This window comes from Phycodurus eques, chromosome 2 (genome assembly GCF_024500275.1).
Source record: "Phycodurus eques isolate BA_2022a chromosome 2, UOR_Pequ_1.1, whole genome shotgun sequence".
NCBI lineage: Eukaryota > Metazoa > Chordata > Actinopteri > Syngnathiformes > Syngnathidae > Phycodurus > Phycodurus eques.
In genome coordinates, this window is record NC_084526.1 from 4,775,620 (window position 1) to 4,794,241 (window position 18,622).

The 18,622-nt window shown below is 42.9% G+C and overlaps 1 protein-coding gene across 1 annotated transcript in view; it reads left to right on the forward strand.

The window, feature by feature from the left end:
- Positions 1-924: 924 nt before the first annotated feature.
- znf408 (zinc finger protein 408) overlaps positions 925-18,622 on the forward strand; it is a 61,916-nt gene continuing 44,218 nt past the window's right edge. Inside the window, exons 1-2 of the mRNA XM_061664617.1 lie at positions 925-1,001; positions 2,148-2,418. Of these exons, the coding sequence (XP_061520601.1) occupies positions 2,149-2,418 (270 nt within the window). The 5' untranslated portion in view covers positions 925-1,001; position 2,148. The remainder of the gene's footprint in view (positions 1,002-2,147; positions 2,419-18,622) is intronic.

Here is an 18,622-nt window from a genome sequence, read left to right on the forward strand (position 1 = left end):
TTATAGGTTAGGTGTTTAAGAAGTTAATCGCAAGAGGGAAGAAGCTGTTGGAATGTCTACTAGTTCTAGTTTGCGTTGATCGGTAGCGCCTCCCTGAGGGAAGGAGGTGGAAGAGCTGGTGACCGGGGTGCGGAGGGTCCGAGAGGATTTTGCACGCCCTTGTCTTAGTTCTGGCAGCGTGCAAGTCCTCTATGGTGGGTAGGGGGGTACCGACAATCCTTTCAGCAGTTTTGATTGTCCGTTGCAGTCGGAGTTTGTCCTTTTTTGTAGCAGCACCAAACCAGACTGTGATGGAAGAACACAGGACTGATTCGATGACCGCTGTGTAGAACTGTCTCAGCAGCTCCGGTGGCAGGCCGTGCTTTCTCAGAAGCCGAATACACAGAATACAATACAGAATACAGAATACACTACAAAGACAAGATATTTAATGTTCAAACTGATAAACTATTGTTTTTAGCAAATAATCATTAACTTAGAATTTTATGACTGCAACAGGTTTAAAAAAAAGCTGGGATATATATTATCCTCACTTTCCACTATATATATATATATATATATATATATATATATATATATATATATATATATATATATATATATATACATACACACACGCACACGCGCGCGCGCACACACACACACACACGTACATATACACACACTGATTCGCAAATCTGCTTTACAGTTCATCAGAAGTTACTCATAGTCATGCTGAGTCATGCTTTTGATCTTATTTTAAATCAGAAGTTACTCATGTGTTACTCCTTACTTGAATATTTGTTTTCCACTGAGGACTCTATATATATGTATATATATATACATACATACATACACATATATATAGTGTGCATGCTATATATAGTTCAGCGTGGACGGAACCTTATAAGACGTTTAGCTAGCGCATGTTTCCAGCCGGACCAATAACAATGAGGACTTCCTTTGGATAGTTTCTCGCTGCATTTCTCGTTATTCCAGTTTATATCGGGACATTTTAAATGGTAGATATAATCAATATTCTATGAAAAACGAGATTCACATTGCAAGTCGACAGTTAATTTCATTGTAAAACATCGACGCTAGTATTCTCACTGCCTCTGTAGCCAATGAATTAATGCTAGGGCACCCCTTGTATACACCCTTTTCCAAATTTGAAAATATCTTTTATTTTTTTTACTGACATCGTTGTGAAAGCACTTTGTTAAAGTTAGCTTACCATGCTAGTTGAGTCCTGCTGGTGGTTGTTGCCCAGAAATGCATAGCCCTTGTGTTTGAAGTGACTCGATACAGTAAATGAATAACAATCGACGCATTTAGTTAACAATGAAGTATGTATTTATTCATATTGTAATTAGTACAAGAGCCAAGAGGATACACGTACGTGTTTTTGTCATGTTGTGGTGTTATTAAAATAAACCGTATTTTCATGTTTTAAAAAGTTGGTATTTCAATAGCATTTCTGTGACACAAGCATAAATGTGACAAAAATGCTCTTAAAATGCAGGGCAAAAACAACGCTGCTATGTTTAAACACACGGAAACATCCGTTTCTTGCATTTTATTTGTGTAAAATAACTTGATCTGCTTAAATAAAAATTAAAAATATAAAAATAATAGCATGTAAATTGAACGAAGAAAATCTGAAAATACATTTGCAGTAATAATGGTTGTAAGGTTGAACATTTGGTTAAACCCTTGTTAAAGTTACACAATTATGACAATTACACAATTATGACAATATGTAACAACATCCAATAAAAGAGCTGAAACAACAATGCTCTATTTTTATTGTCACTGTCAAAGAGGATTAATTATATAATAATTTGACAATATGTTTACTATTTTGGTTGTAATTTGCAGTTGTGTAGAATCTGTAGAACATTTATTTTTGGCTATCACGTGACTACTTGAGGAAACCAAAATATTAGACATGCTCCCATTGTGATGCACTACAGTTCTATACCACTGCAGACGACAACCACAGAATATTTGCTACTGCAGTAAGCCATGATTATACATTACATTACAATACATATATTGATTATATTGAGTACCGGAAGAGTTAAGTTGGTTATTACTGCGTGAAATTCAATTAACATGAATTTAATTAAAAGTGTTTCTTTTGTTTCTCTTCCTGGTTCAATTAGGATGATGGCCTCGTGTCTTGCTCCCGCCGTTCCTACTGCTGTTGCGACATTCCTCTCCACATTGCTGCCCTGTGGCTTCGCTGTTGGGCCTTCAATGTCCTGTAAGGGACGACTTGGACTGTGGTGGGTTGGCCGAGCTCTGCAGGTTGGATACCTGCTGGGGAAAGAAGGGGACACAGAATGGGTGCAAAAGTTTGAGACTGGCCCACTGCCTCCCCAGGATCTGATCATGACTCCGGAATCCATAACAGACAGCACAAGAGAAGAAAAGGTACATCGTATACAGACTTGAAAACAAAACAAGAAATTTAAAGGAAGAATCCATGCATTTTTTTGTGATTTCTTTCATTACAGAGCCAAATAGGTCTTTTAAAATATATCTTTGTACTGTACTCATGGTATTGGACAATTTCGAGTTAAGCAACAATATCAACTATATTTATGTGTCAATTTTTATCACCACTACATTGTTTACTTAATTATAAATATGTGTATATATCAGGGCTGCCAAAATTAACGTATTAACGCATATGATGAATCACAAGAAATTATAACATTAATCATGTATTGACGCATCACACAATTTATTTTGACCCCATAGACACCTTTACCTTAGCTGCGGATGGATATCTGAAAGGCGGTGTAGGTTGCTATTAGGCCAATGATCAGGTCAATGCTGACGCCATTCCAAAGATGAGTGAGAAGACTCCAACTGGTGTGCTCGGCAGCAAATTTCGCTTCACCCCGATGGCACTTTTGATAAAACAAAGGTAATTTGTATATATTGCAGCACTGAATTTTCTTTTCATTGAAGCACATCAAGTTTGAAATACCATCTAAAGGCAAAACATATTTTTGAGGCAGCCGCTAGCAAGAACTCTACTACATCGGAAATGTGCAGGACGACAAACAACACTGGAGGACTGCACCCGTGGTAATGTTGTCAGCAAAAATAAATTAAATTACAGTTTTGCAAAATGGATAGCAACATCATGTAGGCCTATTAACATCATTGAAGACCAGCTGCTGCAAAATATCAGAATCAGAATCATCTTTATTTGCCAAGTATGTCCAAAAAACACACAAGGACTTTGTCTCCGGTAATTGGAGCCGCTTTAGTACGACAACAGACAGTCAATTGACAGAGAACACTTTTGAGACATAAAGACATTGAGAAAAACAGTCACTGAGCAATAAAGGGTTGCTAGTTATCTCGTAATGCCGGTACATTATTTTTTTTTTTTTGACAATTGTGCAAAAAGATAGAACTAACCTACAATTCTATTGCAACATGCTGGCAATTTTTTTGACTTGAGTTTGTTGTCACATTTCTGTGGGGCCAATTATATATTACTCATGCACTCACTGTAGTAGTCTCGCCACGCTGCACTATTTGCATATCTGTTGTTGACCAATACTGGCCACTCACACTGATTGAGGAGTATCTGCAACATTTGCACAACCAACATTGTCCCACCAAATTACATTACACCAAATATAAACAAACTCTACTGCACGAATAAGACCGCCAAGGTACAACTGCTGGCTGATGCTGAATTTATTTGGCTTACCAGGGACTACTGGACTTCAGTGAGTTGTCTTGGGGTAACTGCTCATCTAATCGATGACAAATGTTTATGGATGGGTTTAGTACATTACCCAATGGTGTTCATCAGCATTTTGCAATATCATTGCAGAATTGTTCAAAATGTCCACTTCCGATGCAAATTAATACATTGCACACATTCAAGTGAAAGATTTAAAATATGTTTTTATATGACATAAAATATTTATTTGTGTCAGAATTTTGGGGTCTTATTTAAAGTTACACTATATTCTGCAAGGTAGTAATTAATCGTGATTAATCTTGATGAATCAAAATTTAAGTGTGATTAATCTGATTTAATTTTTTTTTGTTGCTGGACAGCCCTAATACAAGGTCCAAAATTAACACTCACCAGGCGCCAAATGCGACTAAAGTATCAGTTTAGGCGATTGAATCTCAGCATGGCACTCGCCATGTGGTGAGTTAATGTTAATGCCCGTATTTGCCCTAGCGACGGAGGTCCGCGAGTACATAACGCCGGTTGTGTGGCGGCATCTCCATAGCAACCTGGAGCAATGCTTTTATAATTAGCTGATGTGTACAGTATGTCGGCACCCTCAAAAACAGACAACACTGTGTTCATTCATTTGAAGTGCCACCCGAGTGATCATGTGGAAAGCAAAAATAAAAAACAAATGTGAGTGCAGTCAGTACAGCCGGTCACTCTCTGTTGCTAGCAGAAGTAGCATTAGCAGCTTCGATTGTGCAAATGGTGCAGATGCTACTCAGTCTATAGTGCAAATGTTGCAGATGCTACTCAGGCACATGAGTGGCCAGTATTGGCCAACAACAGATATGCAAATAGTGCAGTGGCGAGACTACTAGAGTGAGTGCACGAGTAATGTATAAATGGGACGACAGAAATGTGACAACAAAACTCAAGACAAAAAATTGGCAGCATGTTGCAATGGAATTGTAAGTTAACTGTTTAAGAAGTTAATGACAAGAGGGAAAAAGCTGTTGGAATGTCTGCTTGTTTTAGTTTGCATTGTTTGGTAGCGCCTACCTGAGGGAAGGAGCTGGAAGAGGTGGTGACCAGGATGTGGAAGGTCCAAGAGGATTTTGCATGCTCTTGTCTTAGTTCCGGCAAAGTACAAGTCCTCAAGGGTGTGTAGGGTGGTACCGACAATCTTTTCAGCAGTTGTGATCGTCCATTGCAGTTGGAGTTTGTCCTTTGTTTTTAGCAGCACTAAACCAGACTGTGATGGAAGAACACAGGACTGATTCGATGACTGCTGTGTAGAACTGCATCAACAGCTCCTGTGGCAGGCCGTGCTTCCTCAGAAGCCGCAGGATGTACATCCTCTGCTGGGCCTTTTTGAGGACGGAGTTGATGTTGATCGCCCACTTCAGGTCCTGAGAGACTGTAATTCCCAGGAACTTGAAGGTCTCGACAGTTGACACAAGGCAGCTGGACAGCATGAGGGGCAGCTGTGGCGAAGGATGCCTCCTGAAGTCCACGATCATCGACAGTCTTAAGCATGTTCAGCTCCAGGTTGTGTCGGCCGCGCCACAGCTCCAGCCGCTCCACTTCCTGTCGATATGCAGATTCGTCGTCGTCTTTGAGGAGGCCGATGACTGTGGTGTCGTCTGCAAACTTCAGGAGTTTGACAGCTGGGTGCGTTGAGGTGCAGTCGTTCGTGTAGAGCAGGGCTGCCCAAACCTTTTGGCTCAGGGGCCACATTGCCGTAAAAAAATTGTCATGCGGGCCAGCATTAATTTTACATGCTACCGACGAGGGAAATGCTTTTTCATATTTTTATATTACTGTTTTACTATGCTGTCTGCTGCTAGGTAGATCTTATAACTGCCTGACCTGGATAAATGAAGGTTAAAATAAAAATTAATGAAATGCAAAATAAAGTATTTTTATGAAATTTGACTCAAACTCAAACTTTATTCATCAGAATCAACAAACAACATGTTTGCATTAATGTGAAAGGTGATACTGAGATCTCGACTGCAGGAAATGGGGCAGGTTTGGCTCAAAAGCGGTGGTTTTAATGCGCAAGATGTCACGCAGGTGGGAGTCACTTAGTCTTGTCCTCACTCGGTTCTTATTCATGTTCATGACTGAGAATGTCTTCACACAAGTATGTTGAGCCAAACAAGCTCAACATTTTCTTAGCAAATGTACGAATCTCTTGGAACCTGTCTTTATCCAGCTGATGGTAAAAGTTGACAGGAGTCAGAAGAGTCAGAATCATCTTTATTTGCCAAGTATGTCCAAAACACACAAGGAATTTGTCTCCGGTAGTTGGAGCCGCTCTAGTACAACAGACAGTCAATTTACAGAACACTTTGGAGACATAAAGACATTGACATAAACAATTGTGCAAAAAGATGCAGAGTCCTCTAGCACTTACAGCAGTTCGAATGACTAATGGGAGTTGTTGGTGCCGGCTGCGACAATCTGTGTCACACTGCAGCTCAATGAGCTCCAACTGCAGGTGGGCTGGAACGTCACTGAGATCCACTGAAACAGTTTGGCACATAGAACTTTTTGGTGAATAATAGAATGGAGTTTTATAGCTTTACCTCCTTCTTCGCTTTCTTTGTTACACACTCGGGTTGATAATCCACTGTGCTCGCCAACCATGGCAGGTGCACCATCCGAAATAATCCCCGTGATTTTATTCCACTTTAATTTTATGTCATGTACGGCGGAACAAACAGAAGCAAATAAATCTTTCCCTCTTGTTTGGTCCTGAAGGCTCTGGAGGTCAAGTAGCTCTTCACGCATGTTCATTTCACTGTCCACTCCTCTAAACAAAATCAGTAACAGAGCGCTGTCGGATGCATCCGTGCTTTCGTCACAGGCTCACGAAAAAAATTCTAACTCCACTCCTTTTGCGTCCAACTGTCTCTTAATATCAGAAGAAACTTCTTCGCCTCTTCGTGACACAGTGCTACGAGCCAGGAAAACATTGGCGAACTGTTGCTTTTTCTCAGGACAAATGTTCTCCACCATTTTCATCACACAGTCTTGAATAAATTCACCCTCAGTAAAAGGTTTGCAGTGCTTGGCAATCAACGTTGCCACCTCATAGCTTGCCTTTGTTGTATTTTCATTCGACTCACTGGCTCTTGTGAAAAAGTGTTGCTGTGCCGTTAAACCAGCTTCCAGTTGCTTCAATTTTTCACTGCGTTCGTTCCCAGTTAACTTGTCGTAATTAGCATGTTCCGTCTGGTCGTGCCTCTTTATATTGAACTCCTTGAACACAGCCACAGTCTCTTGGCAAATTAGGCAGACGCAGTTGCTTCGAAACTCAGTGAAAAAATATTCAGACTTCCATTTGTCCTGGAAACGTCGGCCCTCGCTATCAACTTTCCTTTTCTTACTTCCAGTTGCCATTTTAGAAATGGGCAAAAAACAGATCATGCGGCAAAACGGCCCTGCGAGAGTTCAGCCACAAGTTTACTGCCATCCTGTGGTGAAATATAAAATTGCGTGTGTATTTTGCACTGCCGGGGCACATATTATTGGTTTTATGACAGAGGCTTCGGGCCAGTGGAAATATGAACACGGTCCGGATTTGGCCCGGGGGCCGGACTTTGGGCATGTCTGGTGTAGAGAGAGAAGAGCAGCGGAGAGAAGGACACAACCTTGGGGCGCCCCTGCGCTGGTGGTGCGTGTAGATGATGTGGTGTCCCCCAGCCTCACCTGCTGTGTCCTGGCCATCAGAAAACTGTAAATCCACTGGCAGATGGCAGGCGAGACGCTGAGCTGGAGAAACTTGGCGAAGAGGAGTTCGGGGATGATGGTGTTGATCGCAGAGCTGAAGTCCACGAACAGGATCCTCACGTAGGTCCCTGCGCCGTTGAGGTGTTCTTGGATGAAGTGCAGTCCCATGTTGACTGCATCAACCGCAGACCTGTTTGCTCGGTAGGCAAACTGCAGGGGGTCCACCAGGGGACCTGTGACACTCTTGAGGTGGTCCAGCACGAGGCGTTCAAAGGACTTCATGACCACAGATGTCTAGGCGACAGACCTGTAAGTCATTCTGACCCGAGATTGCACGTTTCTTGCGGACTGGGATGATGGTGGAGCGTTTGAAACAGATCTGTGTGAAGACTGTAGCGAGCTGGTGCGTGCAGACTGTGAGGCAGGATGGGGACACAAGGTCTGGGCCCGCCGATTTGTTAATCTTTTGTTGTTTGAAGATACGTCTCACATCCTGTTTGTGGATGGTCAACGCAGAAGTCTGAGGTGTGATGGTGGTTGTTGGTGGGGCTGGGTGGGTGTGGGGTGTGAAAGTGTCCTTTTCAAATCTGCAGTAGAAAGTGGTCAAGTCGTCAGCTAGTCTTTTATTGTTCTCGGCTTGGGGGGATGGTCGCTTGTAATTGGTTAGCGATTGTAATGCATGCCAGACTGATTTAGAGTCGGGAAACTGTTTTTCTAACTTTACTGCGTAGTTTCTCTTTGCAAAGTTAATTTATTTAGTCAGCTGGTTTCTAGCCCGATTATAGAGGGCCCTATCCCCACTTCGATATGCATCCTCTTTAGCCTGGCGAAGTTGCCTAAGTTTGGCAGTGAGCCACGGCTTGTTGTTATTGAACGTGCGAAATGACTTTATTGGTACACACACCTCTTCACAGAAACTGATATAGGATGTGACAGTGTCCGTATAGTCATCCAGGCTGCCAGCTGAATTTTCAAAGACACTCCAGTCTGTGCAGTCTAAACAGCTTTGTTCTATCCTTGCTTCGTTGGTCCATTTTTTTCACTGTTTTCACCATAGGTTTTGCGCATTTAAGTTCTTTCCTGTATGTTGGTATTTAGTGAATTAAGCAGTGATCAGACAAGCCCAGAGCGGCACGAGGTATCGCACGGTATGCATTATTTAGCACAGTATAGCATCCATCCATCCATCCATTTTCTGAGCCGGTTCTCCTCACGAGGGTCACGGGCGTGCTGGAGCCTATCCCAGCTGTCATGGGTGTTTTTTTTTTCAATTTCGTTTACTTGTTCAGCTAGCGTTAGCAGTGCGACATTCGTGATAACTTGGCGCGGAATGTAAACACCGGCGAGAATGAAAGATGCAAACTCACGAGGCGAATAGAATGGCTTACAGTTAAAAAACAGCGACTCTAAACGTCGGTACACAATTTTTATTTATATAGAAGCGTATCCCACTGACTTTTGTTTTCCCTGATAACTCCATGACGCGGTCTGCCCGGTGAAGATGGAAGCATACTAACATACTTCTCTGCCACTCCAGACTTCCGCATGTAGTACCACAGTTATATTGTTATATTATTATTATTACTTTTTTTTATATCGACGAAAAATGGTTTACCGATGTCTCGGCGCACAAGACACTGGAGCCCGGACTTGGAGTCGCTGTTTTTGTCACATAACACCTGACACCTTCCTCCACCCGTTCCTACCTGCTTGGACCCGTTTCTTCACTTCCTGGCCACACTCAAACATGAACTCCCTAAATACAAGCAGCACATTGACTATCCTACCAGGGAAAACAACTTTCTAGACCACTGCTATATCACGCTAAATGACGCATACCGTGCTATCCCCCATGCAGCTCTGGGCTCATCTGATCACTGCTTAATTCACTTAATATCAACACACAGGCACAAACTTAAATGTGCGAAACCTATGATGAAAACAGTGAAGAAGTCGACCAATGAAGCAAAGTAAGAATTTAAGGCTGTTTAGACTGCACAGACTGGCATGTCTTTGAAACTTCAACTGGCAGCCTGGATGAATAAATGGACAGTGTCACATCCCATCAGTTTTTGTGAAGATGTGTGTCCACCAGCAAAGACATTTCGCACGTTCACTGCCAAATTTAGGCAACTTTGCCAGGCTAAAGAGGACGCTTATCGAAGTGGGGACAGAGCCCTGTACAATCGTGCTAGAAATCAACTGACAAAATAAATTAACTTCACACAGAGAAATTTCACAGAAAAGCTGGAAAAATTGTTTACAGCCAACAACTTTTAAGTCAGCCTGGCGAGGATTAAAATTGCTGACCAACTACAACACCAATTCCAATGAAGTTGGGACATTGTGTTAAACATAAATAAAAACAGAATACAATGATTTGCAAATCGCGTTCAACCTATATTTAATTGAATACACTACAAAGACAAGATATTTAATGTTCGATTTTGTTTTTAGCAAATAATCATTAACTTTGCATTTTATGGCTGCAACACGTTCCAAAAAAGCTGGGACAGGTGGCAAAAAAGACATCAAACACTTGATGGAACATCCCACAGGTGAACAGGCTAATTGGGAACAGGTGGGGTCCATGATTGCGTATAAAAGGAGCTTCCCTGAATTGCTCAGTCATTCACCAGCAAAGATGGGGCGAGGTTCACCTCTTTGTGAACAAGTGCGTGAGAAAATAGTCGAACAGTTTAAGGACAATGTTCCTCATCGTACCATTGCAAGGAATTTAAGGATTTCATCATCTACGGTCCATAATATCATCAAAAGGTTCAGATAATCTGGAGAAATCATTGCATGTAAGCGGCAATGCCGAAAACCAACATTGAATGCCCGTGACCTTCGATCCCTCAGGCGGCAACGCATCAAAAACGGACATCAATGTCTAAAGGATTTCACCACATGGGCTCAGGAACACTTCAGAAAACCAATATCAGTAAATACAGTTCGGCGCTAAATCCGTAAGTGCAATTTGAAACTCTACTATGCAAAGCAAAAGCCATTTATCAACAACACCCAGAAACGCCCCGGCTTCTCTGGGCCCGAGCTCATCTAAGATTGACTGATGCAAAGTGGAAAAGTGTTCTGTGCTCCGACAAGTCCACATTTCAAATTGTTTTTGGAAATTGTGGACGTCCTGTCCTCCGGGCCAAAGAGGAAAAGAACCATCCGGACTGTTATGGACGCAAAGTTCAAAAGCCAGCATCTGTGATGGTATGGGGCTGTGTTAGTGCCAATGGCATGGGTAACTTACACATCTGCGAAGGCACCCTTAATGCTGAAAGGTACATACAGGTTTTGGAGAAACATATGCTGCCATCCAATCAACGTCTTTTTCATGGACGCCCCTGCTTATTTCAGCAAGACAATCCCAAGCCACATTCTGCACGTGTTACAACAGCATGGCTTGAAAATCTGTGTCACATTATGAAGGGTAAAATACGACAAGGAAACCCCGGACTGTTGAACAGCTGAAGCTGTACCTCAAGCAAGAATGAGAAAGAATTCCACCTACAAAGCTTCAACAATTAGTGTCCTCAGTTCCCAAGCGTTTATTGCATGTTATTAAAAGAAAAGGTGATGTAACACAGTGGTAAACTTGACCCTGTCCCACCTTTTTTGGAACGTGTTGCAGCCATAAAATTCTAAATTAATAATAATTTGCAAAAAAAAATAAAGTTTAGCAGTTTGAACATTAAATATCTTGTATTTGTCGTGTATTCAATTAAATGTAGGTTGAACAAGATTTGCAAATCTATGGGGGTGGTTTTCAGCTGCAGGGACAGGACGACTGGTTGGAATCGAAGGAAAGATGAATGCGGCCAAGTACATGGATATCCTGAACGAAAACCTTCCAACAAGACAATGACCCGAAGCACACAGCTAAAATTACGAACGAGTGGCTTCAGAACAACTCGTGACTGTTCTTGAATGGCCCAGCCAGAGCCCTGACTTAAACCCAATTGAGCATCTCTTGAGAAACCTGAAAATGGCTGTCCGCCAACGTTCATCAGCCAACTTCACAGAACTAGAGAGGATCTGCAAGGAGGAATGGCAGAGGATCCCCAAATCCAGGTGTGAAAAAAATAAAGTTTAGCAGTTTGGACATTAAATATATTGTATTTGTCGTGTATTCAATTAAATGTAGGTTGAACAAGATTTGCAAATCATTGTATTCTGTTTTTTATTTATGTTTAACACAACATCCCAACTTAATTGGAATTGGGGTTGGACAAGCCACCATCCCCCCAAGCGGAGAACAAAAGAGGACTAGCTGACGATTTGAACACCTTCTACTGCAGATTTGAAAAGGACACTTTCACACCCTACACCCACCATCACACATCTGACTTCTGTGTTGAGCATTCATGAACAGGATGTGAGACGCATCGTCAAACTACAAAAGATCAACAAAGCGGCAGGCCCAGACCTTGTGTCCCCATCCTGCTTCAAATTCTTCGTGGACCAGCTCGCTCCAGTCTTCACCCAGATCTTCAATAGATCTCTGGGACTGTGTGAAGTACCATCCTGTTTCACATGTTCCACCATCATCCCAGTCCCCAAGAAACCTGCAATCTCGGGTCTGAATGACGACAGGCCTGTTGCCCTGACACCTGTGGTCAAGAATTCCTTTGAATGCCTCGTGCTGGACCACCTCAAGAGCGTCACAGAACCCCTGCTAGAACTCTGCAGTTTGCCTGCCGAGCAAACAGGTCTGTGGATGACGCAGTCAACATGGGACTGCACTTCATCCTAGAACACCTTGACAGTGCAGGGACCTATGTGAGGAACCTGTTCGTGGACTTCAGCTCAGCGTTCAACACCATCATCCCCAAACTCATCTCCTCCAAGCTTCCTCCAGCTCAGTGTCTCGCTTTCCATCTGCCAATGGATTTACAGCTATCTGACGGGCAGGACACAACAGGTGGACACCACCTAATCCATACGCACCATCAGCACCGGGCTGCCCCAAGTATGTGTCCTCTCTCCGCTGGTCTTCTCTCTCCACACGAATGACTACACCTCAGTGCACCCAGCTGTCAAACTACTGAAGTTTGCAAATGACACCACAGTCATCTGCCTCATCAAAGATGGTGATGAGTCTGCGTATCGACAGGAAGTGGAGCAGCGGGAGCTTTGGTGGGGTCGACACAACCTGGAGCTGAACACGCTAAAGACTGTAGAGGTGATTGTGGACTTCAAGAAGCATCCTTCGCCACAGGTGCCCCTCACGCTGTCCAACTGCCCTGTGTCAACCGTTGAAACCTTCAAGTTCTTGGGAATTCGTCTCTCAGGACCTGAAGCGGGAGACCAACATCAACTCCATCCTCAAAAAGGCCTAGCATAGGATTTATTTCCTGCAGCTTCTGAGGAAGCACGGCCTGCCACAGGAGGTGTTGAGGCAGTGCTACACAGCAGTCATCAAATCAGTTGTGTGTTCATCCATCGCAGTCTGGTTTGCTGCTGCCACAAAAAAAGACAAACTCCGACTGCAACGGACAATCAGGACTGCCGGAAAAATCGTCGGTACCCCCTACCCTCCCTTGAGGACTGCACACTGCCAGAACTAAGACAAGAGCATGCAAAATCCTCTTGGAGCGTCTGGATCCTGGTCACCACCTCTTCCAGCTCCTTCCCTCAGGTAGGCGCTATCGATCAATGCAAATTAAAACCAGCAGACATTCCAACAGACTCTTCCCTCTTACATTGCTAGAGGCTAAGTGACTCTCCGTACTCTGTTTTTCCGTTTTTATGTCGCAACAGTATTTATTGTCTAAATGGCTGTCTATCGTCGTACTTGAGTGGCTCCAACTACCGGAGACAAATTCCTTGTGTGTTTTTTTACATACTTGGCAAATAAAGAGGGTTATGATTCTGTTTCTGATTCTGATGTTTCAACCTCCAAGCTACGTGAAAGTCCTTTAAAAGTGTTCAGTGATGAAAAATGAAACAGAAGCACACGTGCTAGGGAGTATGATCCCACAGAGGCTGCAATGCTGTGGCACGAGGACTGTCAATAAAAGGGAGGCCAGACTTTATGGATGTTAATTAAAACTATATTTCTTCTTAGTTGTTCAATGTTGCTGTGACTTTTCTGTTTGTATCCAACGTAATACCGTATTATAGAAATACCATAATTTCTCGTGTATAATGCGCAATCCCCCCACCCCCACCAAAAAGAAAGACTTCAAAAGTCAATAATACGCATTATACATAGGTGTAGTAAAAGTTAGAACATTGCCATGAAATGAGGTACAGTGGGTACGGAAAGTATTCAGACCCCATTACATTTTTCACTCTTTGTTATAGTGCAGCCATTTGCTAAAAAATATTTAAGTTCATTTTTTTTCCTCATTAATGTACACACAGCACCCCATATTGACAGAAAAAAACAGGTTCCTAAGAGCACAGTGGCCTCCATAATCCTTAAATGGAAGACGTTTGGGACGATCAGAACCCTTCCTAGAGCTGGCCGTCCGGCCAAACTGAGCGCCTTGGTGAGAGAGGTAAAGAAGAACCCAAAGATGCAGTCGGGACCTGGGAGAAACTTCTAGAAAGTCAACCATCACTGGAGCCCTCCACCAGTCGGGGCTTTATGGCAGAGTGGCCCGACGGAAGCCTCTCCTCAGTGCAAGACACATGAAAGCCCTCATGGCGTTTGTTAAAAAACACCTGAAGGACTCCAAGATGGTGAGAAATAAGATTCTCTGATCTGATGAGACCAAGATAGAACTTTTTGGCCTTAATTCTAAGCGGTATGTGTGGAGAAAACCAGGCACTGCTCATCACCTGTCCAATACAGTCCCAACAGTGAACCATGGTGGTGGCAGCATCATCCTATGGGGGTGGTTTTCAGCTGCAGGGACAGGACGACTGGTTGGAAGCGAAGGAAAGATGAATGCGGCCAAGTACAGGGATATCCTGGACGAAAACCTTCCAACAAGACAATGACCCGAAGCACACAGCTAAAATAACGAACTAGTGGCTTCAGAACAACTCGTGACTGTTCTTGAATGGCCCAGCCAGAGCCCTGACTTAAACCCAATTGAGCATCTCTTGAGAAACCTGAAAATGGCTGTCCGCCAACGTTCACCAGCCAACTTGACAGAACTAGAGAGGATCTGCAAGGAGAAATGGCAGAGGATCCCCAAATCCAGGTGTAAAAAATCCCAAAATCATTCCCAAAAAGACTCATTGCTGGATTAGCTCAAAAGGGTGCTTCTATTTATTATTTTATTATTTCAGTTTGTTTCTGTCAATATGGGGTCCTGTGTGTACATTAATGAGGGGGAAAAAAGAATGTAAACGATTTTAGCAAATGGCTGCAATATAACGAGTGAAAAATTTAAGGTGGTCTGAATATTTTCCATACCCACTGTATACCTACAGCGGTTGAAATAAGTCTTTAACACGTCACCATTTTTCACACTAAATATACTTCCAAAGGTGCTATTGACCTGAAAATTTTACCAGATGTTGGGAACCATCCAAGTAATCCATGCATTCAAAGAAAGGTAAACAAGTAATCTCACAAATTATGTTGTGTAAAAATGCAAAATGACACAGGGAACAAGTATTGAACACATGAAGATACGGGGGTGCTAAAAGGCATGGAAAGCCAAGACACTTAAAATCTATCAATAATTTAAAGAGCAATCCAGACCCTTGTCAGTGCAAATGAATATCAACTGGTTCAGTCCTAATTGATGCCCTACAAAAAAGTCTCATTGCCAAGGTGTGAGTCAAGACACATCTCATGATGGGTAAGAGCAAAGAGCTTTCTCAAGACCATCGCAAACTAATTGTTGTGATACATAATGATGGCATTGGTTACAGGCGCATATCCACGGTTCTGAATGTTCCAGTGAGCACGGTTGGGGCCATCATACGTAAGTGGAAAGCTAATCATACCACCATAAATTTGCCTCGGTCAGGTGCTCCTCGCAAGATTTGCAACAGAAGAGCGCAAAGAATACTCAGAAAAGTTGTCCAAGAGCCAAGGACCACCTGTGGAGAGCTTCAAAAAGACCTGGAATTTGCAGGTACTGTCGTCACACAGTGATCCAAAAACATACTGCCAAGGAAACTCAATTGATTTCAAAGAAAAAAAAGAAAGCTGCTCGAATGGCCCAGCCAATCACCTGACTTGAATCCAATCGAAAATCTATGGAAAGAACTGAAACTCAAGGTCCATAAAAGAAGCCCACAGAACCTTCAAGATTTTAAGTTTGGTTTGCGTGGTGGAATGGGCCAAAATCACACTACAGCAATACATGCGACAACTTTCGCCATACAGGAGGCGTCTTGAAGCTGTCATTGCAAACTAAGGCTTTTGTACAAAGTTTTAAATAAGTTCCAGTTGGTGTGTTCAATATTTTTTCCCTGTATCATTTCACATTATGACACACAACTTAGTTTCTGAGTTTATTTGTTCCACTTTCTTTGGATGTGTGGATTACTTGAGTTGTTCCCATCACCTGGTGAAATTTTCAGGTCAATAGCACCTTTGGAAATATATTTGAGAAGAATGGTGACGTGTTAAATACTTATTTCAGTCGCTGTGTGTGTCTCTGTGTGTATGTGTGTGTAAAAACACACACGCACACACATAGTATTCAGACCCTTTGCTCAGTATTTAGTAGAAGCACCCTTTTGAGCTAATACAGCCATGAGTCTTTTTGGGAAGTTTTTCACACCTGGATTTGGGGATCCTCTGCCATTCCTCCTTGCAGACCCTCTCCAGTTCACTCCGGTTGGATCGTGAATGTTGGTGGACAGCCATTTTCAGATCTCTCCAGAGATGCTCAATTGGGTTTAAGTCAGGGCTCTGGTTGGGCCTTTCAAGAACAGTCACAGAGTTGTTTTGAAGCCACTCCTTCATTAGTTTCGCTGTGTGCTTAGGGTCATTGTCTTGTTGGAAGGTGAACCTTTGGCTTAGTCTGAGGTCCTGAGCACTCTGGAGAAGGTTTTTGTCCAGAATATCCCTGTATTTGGCTGCATTCATCTTTCTGTCTATTGCAACCAGTCGTCCTGTCCCTGCAGCTGAAAAACACCCCCACAGTATAATGTTGCCACCACCATGCTTCACTGAAGGGACTGTATTGGAGAGGTGATGAGCAGTGCCAGGTTTTTCTCCACACATACCGCTTAGAATTAAGGACAAAAAGTTCAATCTTGGTCTCATCAGAGCACAGAATCTTATTCCTCACTATCTTGGAGTCCTTCAAGTGTTTTTTTAGCAAACTCCATGCGGGCTTTCATGTGTCTTACACTGAGGAGAGGCATCCGTCAGGCCACTCTGCCATAAAGCCCCGAGTCATGGTTGTCTTTCTCAAACTTTCTCCCATCACCCGACAGCATCTCTGGAGCTCAGCCACAGTGATCTCTGAGGTCTTCTTTACCTCTCACACCAAGGCTCTTCTCCCCCGATTCCTCAGTTTGGCCGGACGGCCAGCTCTCGGAAGGGTTCTGGTCGTCCCAAACGTCTTCCAATTCAGGATTATGGAGGCCACTGTGCTCTTAGGAACCTTAAGTGCAGCAGAAATCTTTCGTAACCTTGGCCAGATCTGTGCCTTGCCACAATTCTGCCTCTGAGCTCTCCAGGCAGTTCCTTTGACCTCATGATTCCCATTTGCTCTGACATGCACTGTGAGCTGTAAGGTCTTATATAGATAGGTGTGTGGCTTTCCTAATCAAGTCCTATCAGTATAATCAAACACAGCTGGACTCCAATTAAGGTGTAGAACCATCTCAAGGATGATCAGAAGAATCAAAATCACCGAGTCAAATATGAGTGTCACAGCAAAGGGTCTGAATACTTATGGTTGTGTGATATTTCAGTTTTTCTTTTTTAATTAATCTGCAAAAATTTCAATTCTGTTTTTTTCTGTCAATATGGGGTGTTGTGTGTACATTAATGAGGAAAAGAAATGAACAATGATTTCAGCAAATGGCTGCAATACAACAAAGGGTGAAAAATGTCAGCGGGTCTGAATACTTTCCGTACTCTATCAACCTCTGACGATGGGGAGCTGTGCTGAGCTGCTCTGCTTATTGCTTATTGTTGAACGCAGATCCACAATGCTGCTCCTCTGCCATTCATTCTGACTCAGGAAGGGTGCGTTTAGAAATTCACCCTGACGACCTAACTCTATTCTCAAAATACACGATCCTGAGTGTAGCAGAGCAGCACTGGGAGGATATATCTGAACACACCCAGAGGTGCTGAAACAGAAGCTAACGCGCCGTTGCAACGTCGTTAGTTCCATACACCGTCCTGAAATTGAAAACCCCCCATTTTTCAAATCTGCCGTTTAGAACTACTTTGGTTATAGTGTTAAAGGTCCCATATTTTGGCTATTAAGGCCTCCATCGAGTGACTCTCTAACATGGCCTTAGTCTAAAACTGTCAATTTTATTTTTAAAAATACCTTAGTTTTGTCAGACGAGTCTCCAGAAAAGGCCCCTCGGATAGCTACTTCCGTTTGAACCAGGTTTGTGTCCGTTTTGTCCATATTTGGCAAAGATCCCCCGCATTTCCTCTGATTGGTTGTCTCCGTGTAGAAGACCCACTTGTGAGAGGGTACGTGTTTGTGATGTTGACAGAGCTGTCTCAGGAGTGGAGAGGTAGGCGGAGCTCTTCGCTAGTGACGAAGATAAGCTTGAGCAATTCGAATGACCTGATTTCAGGCCTCTTGGCAGAAAAAATTCTTTAACTCAGGAAAGTGTAGACAATTTTAATTCAGATTTCTCATTTACTGAGGCGCCATAGAGCCAATATTACATCCCAAATACTAGAAAAAGTTGGTTTGGCAAAATACAGGACCTTAAAGTACATCCCAGATGGCAAGCGTGTCATAGGCAAAAGTACAACGGTATGTTGCCAGTGTCACACAATGCTTAACGACATCGGTGAAAATAATACATGCAAATCAGTTCTCTTTTGGCGAAATTCACCGTTTTGAACACAAAATGGGCCATTGACGTGAATCGTATAGATCTGATGAGTTTTGCCTGGGGGTGTGTTGGATTTATCTTACCCAACATTATAAAAAAGAGACACAAAAGGAATGAAGACGCTGGTTTCTTTTTCTCATGAGGAGGGCGTATGGGAGATTTTCAGATTACAGCCTCTCAACACTAAAACAATCTCTCCCTTCGCTCTTGCATTTATTT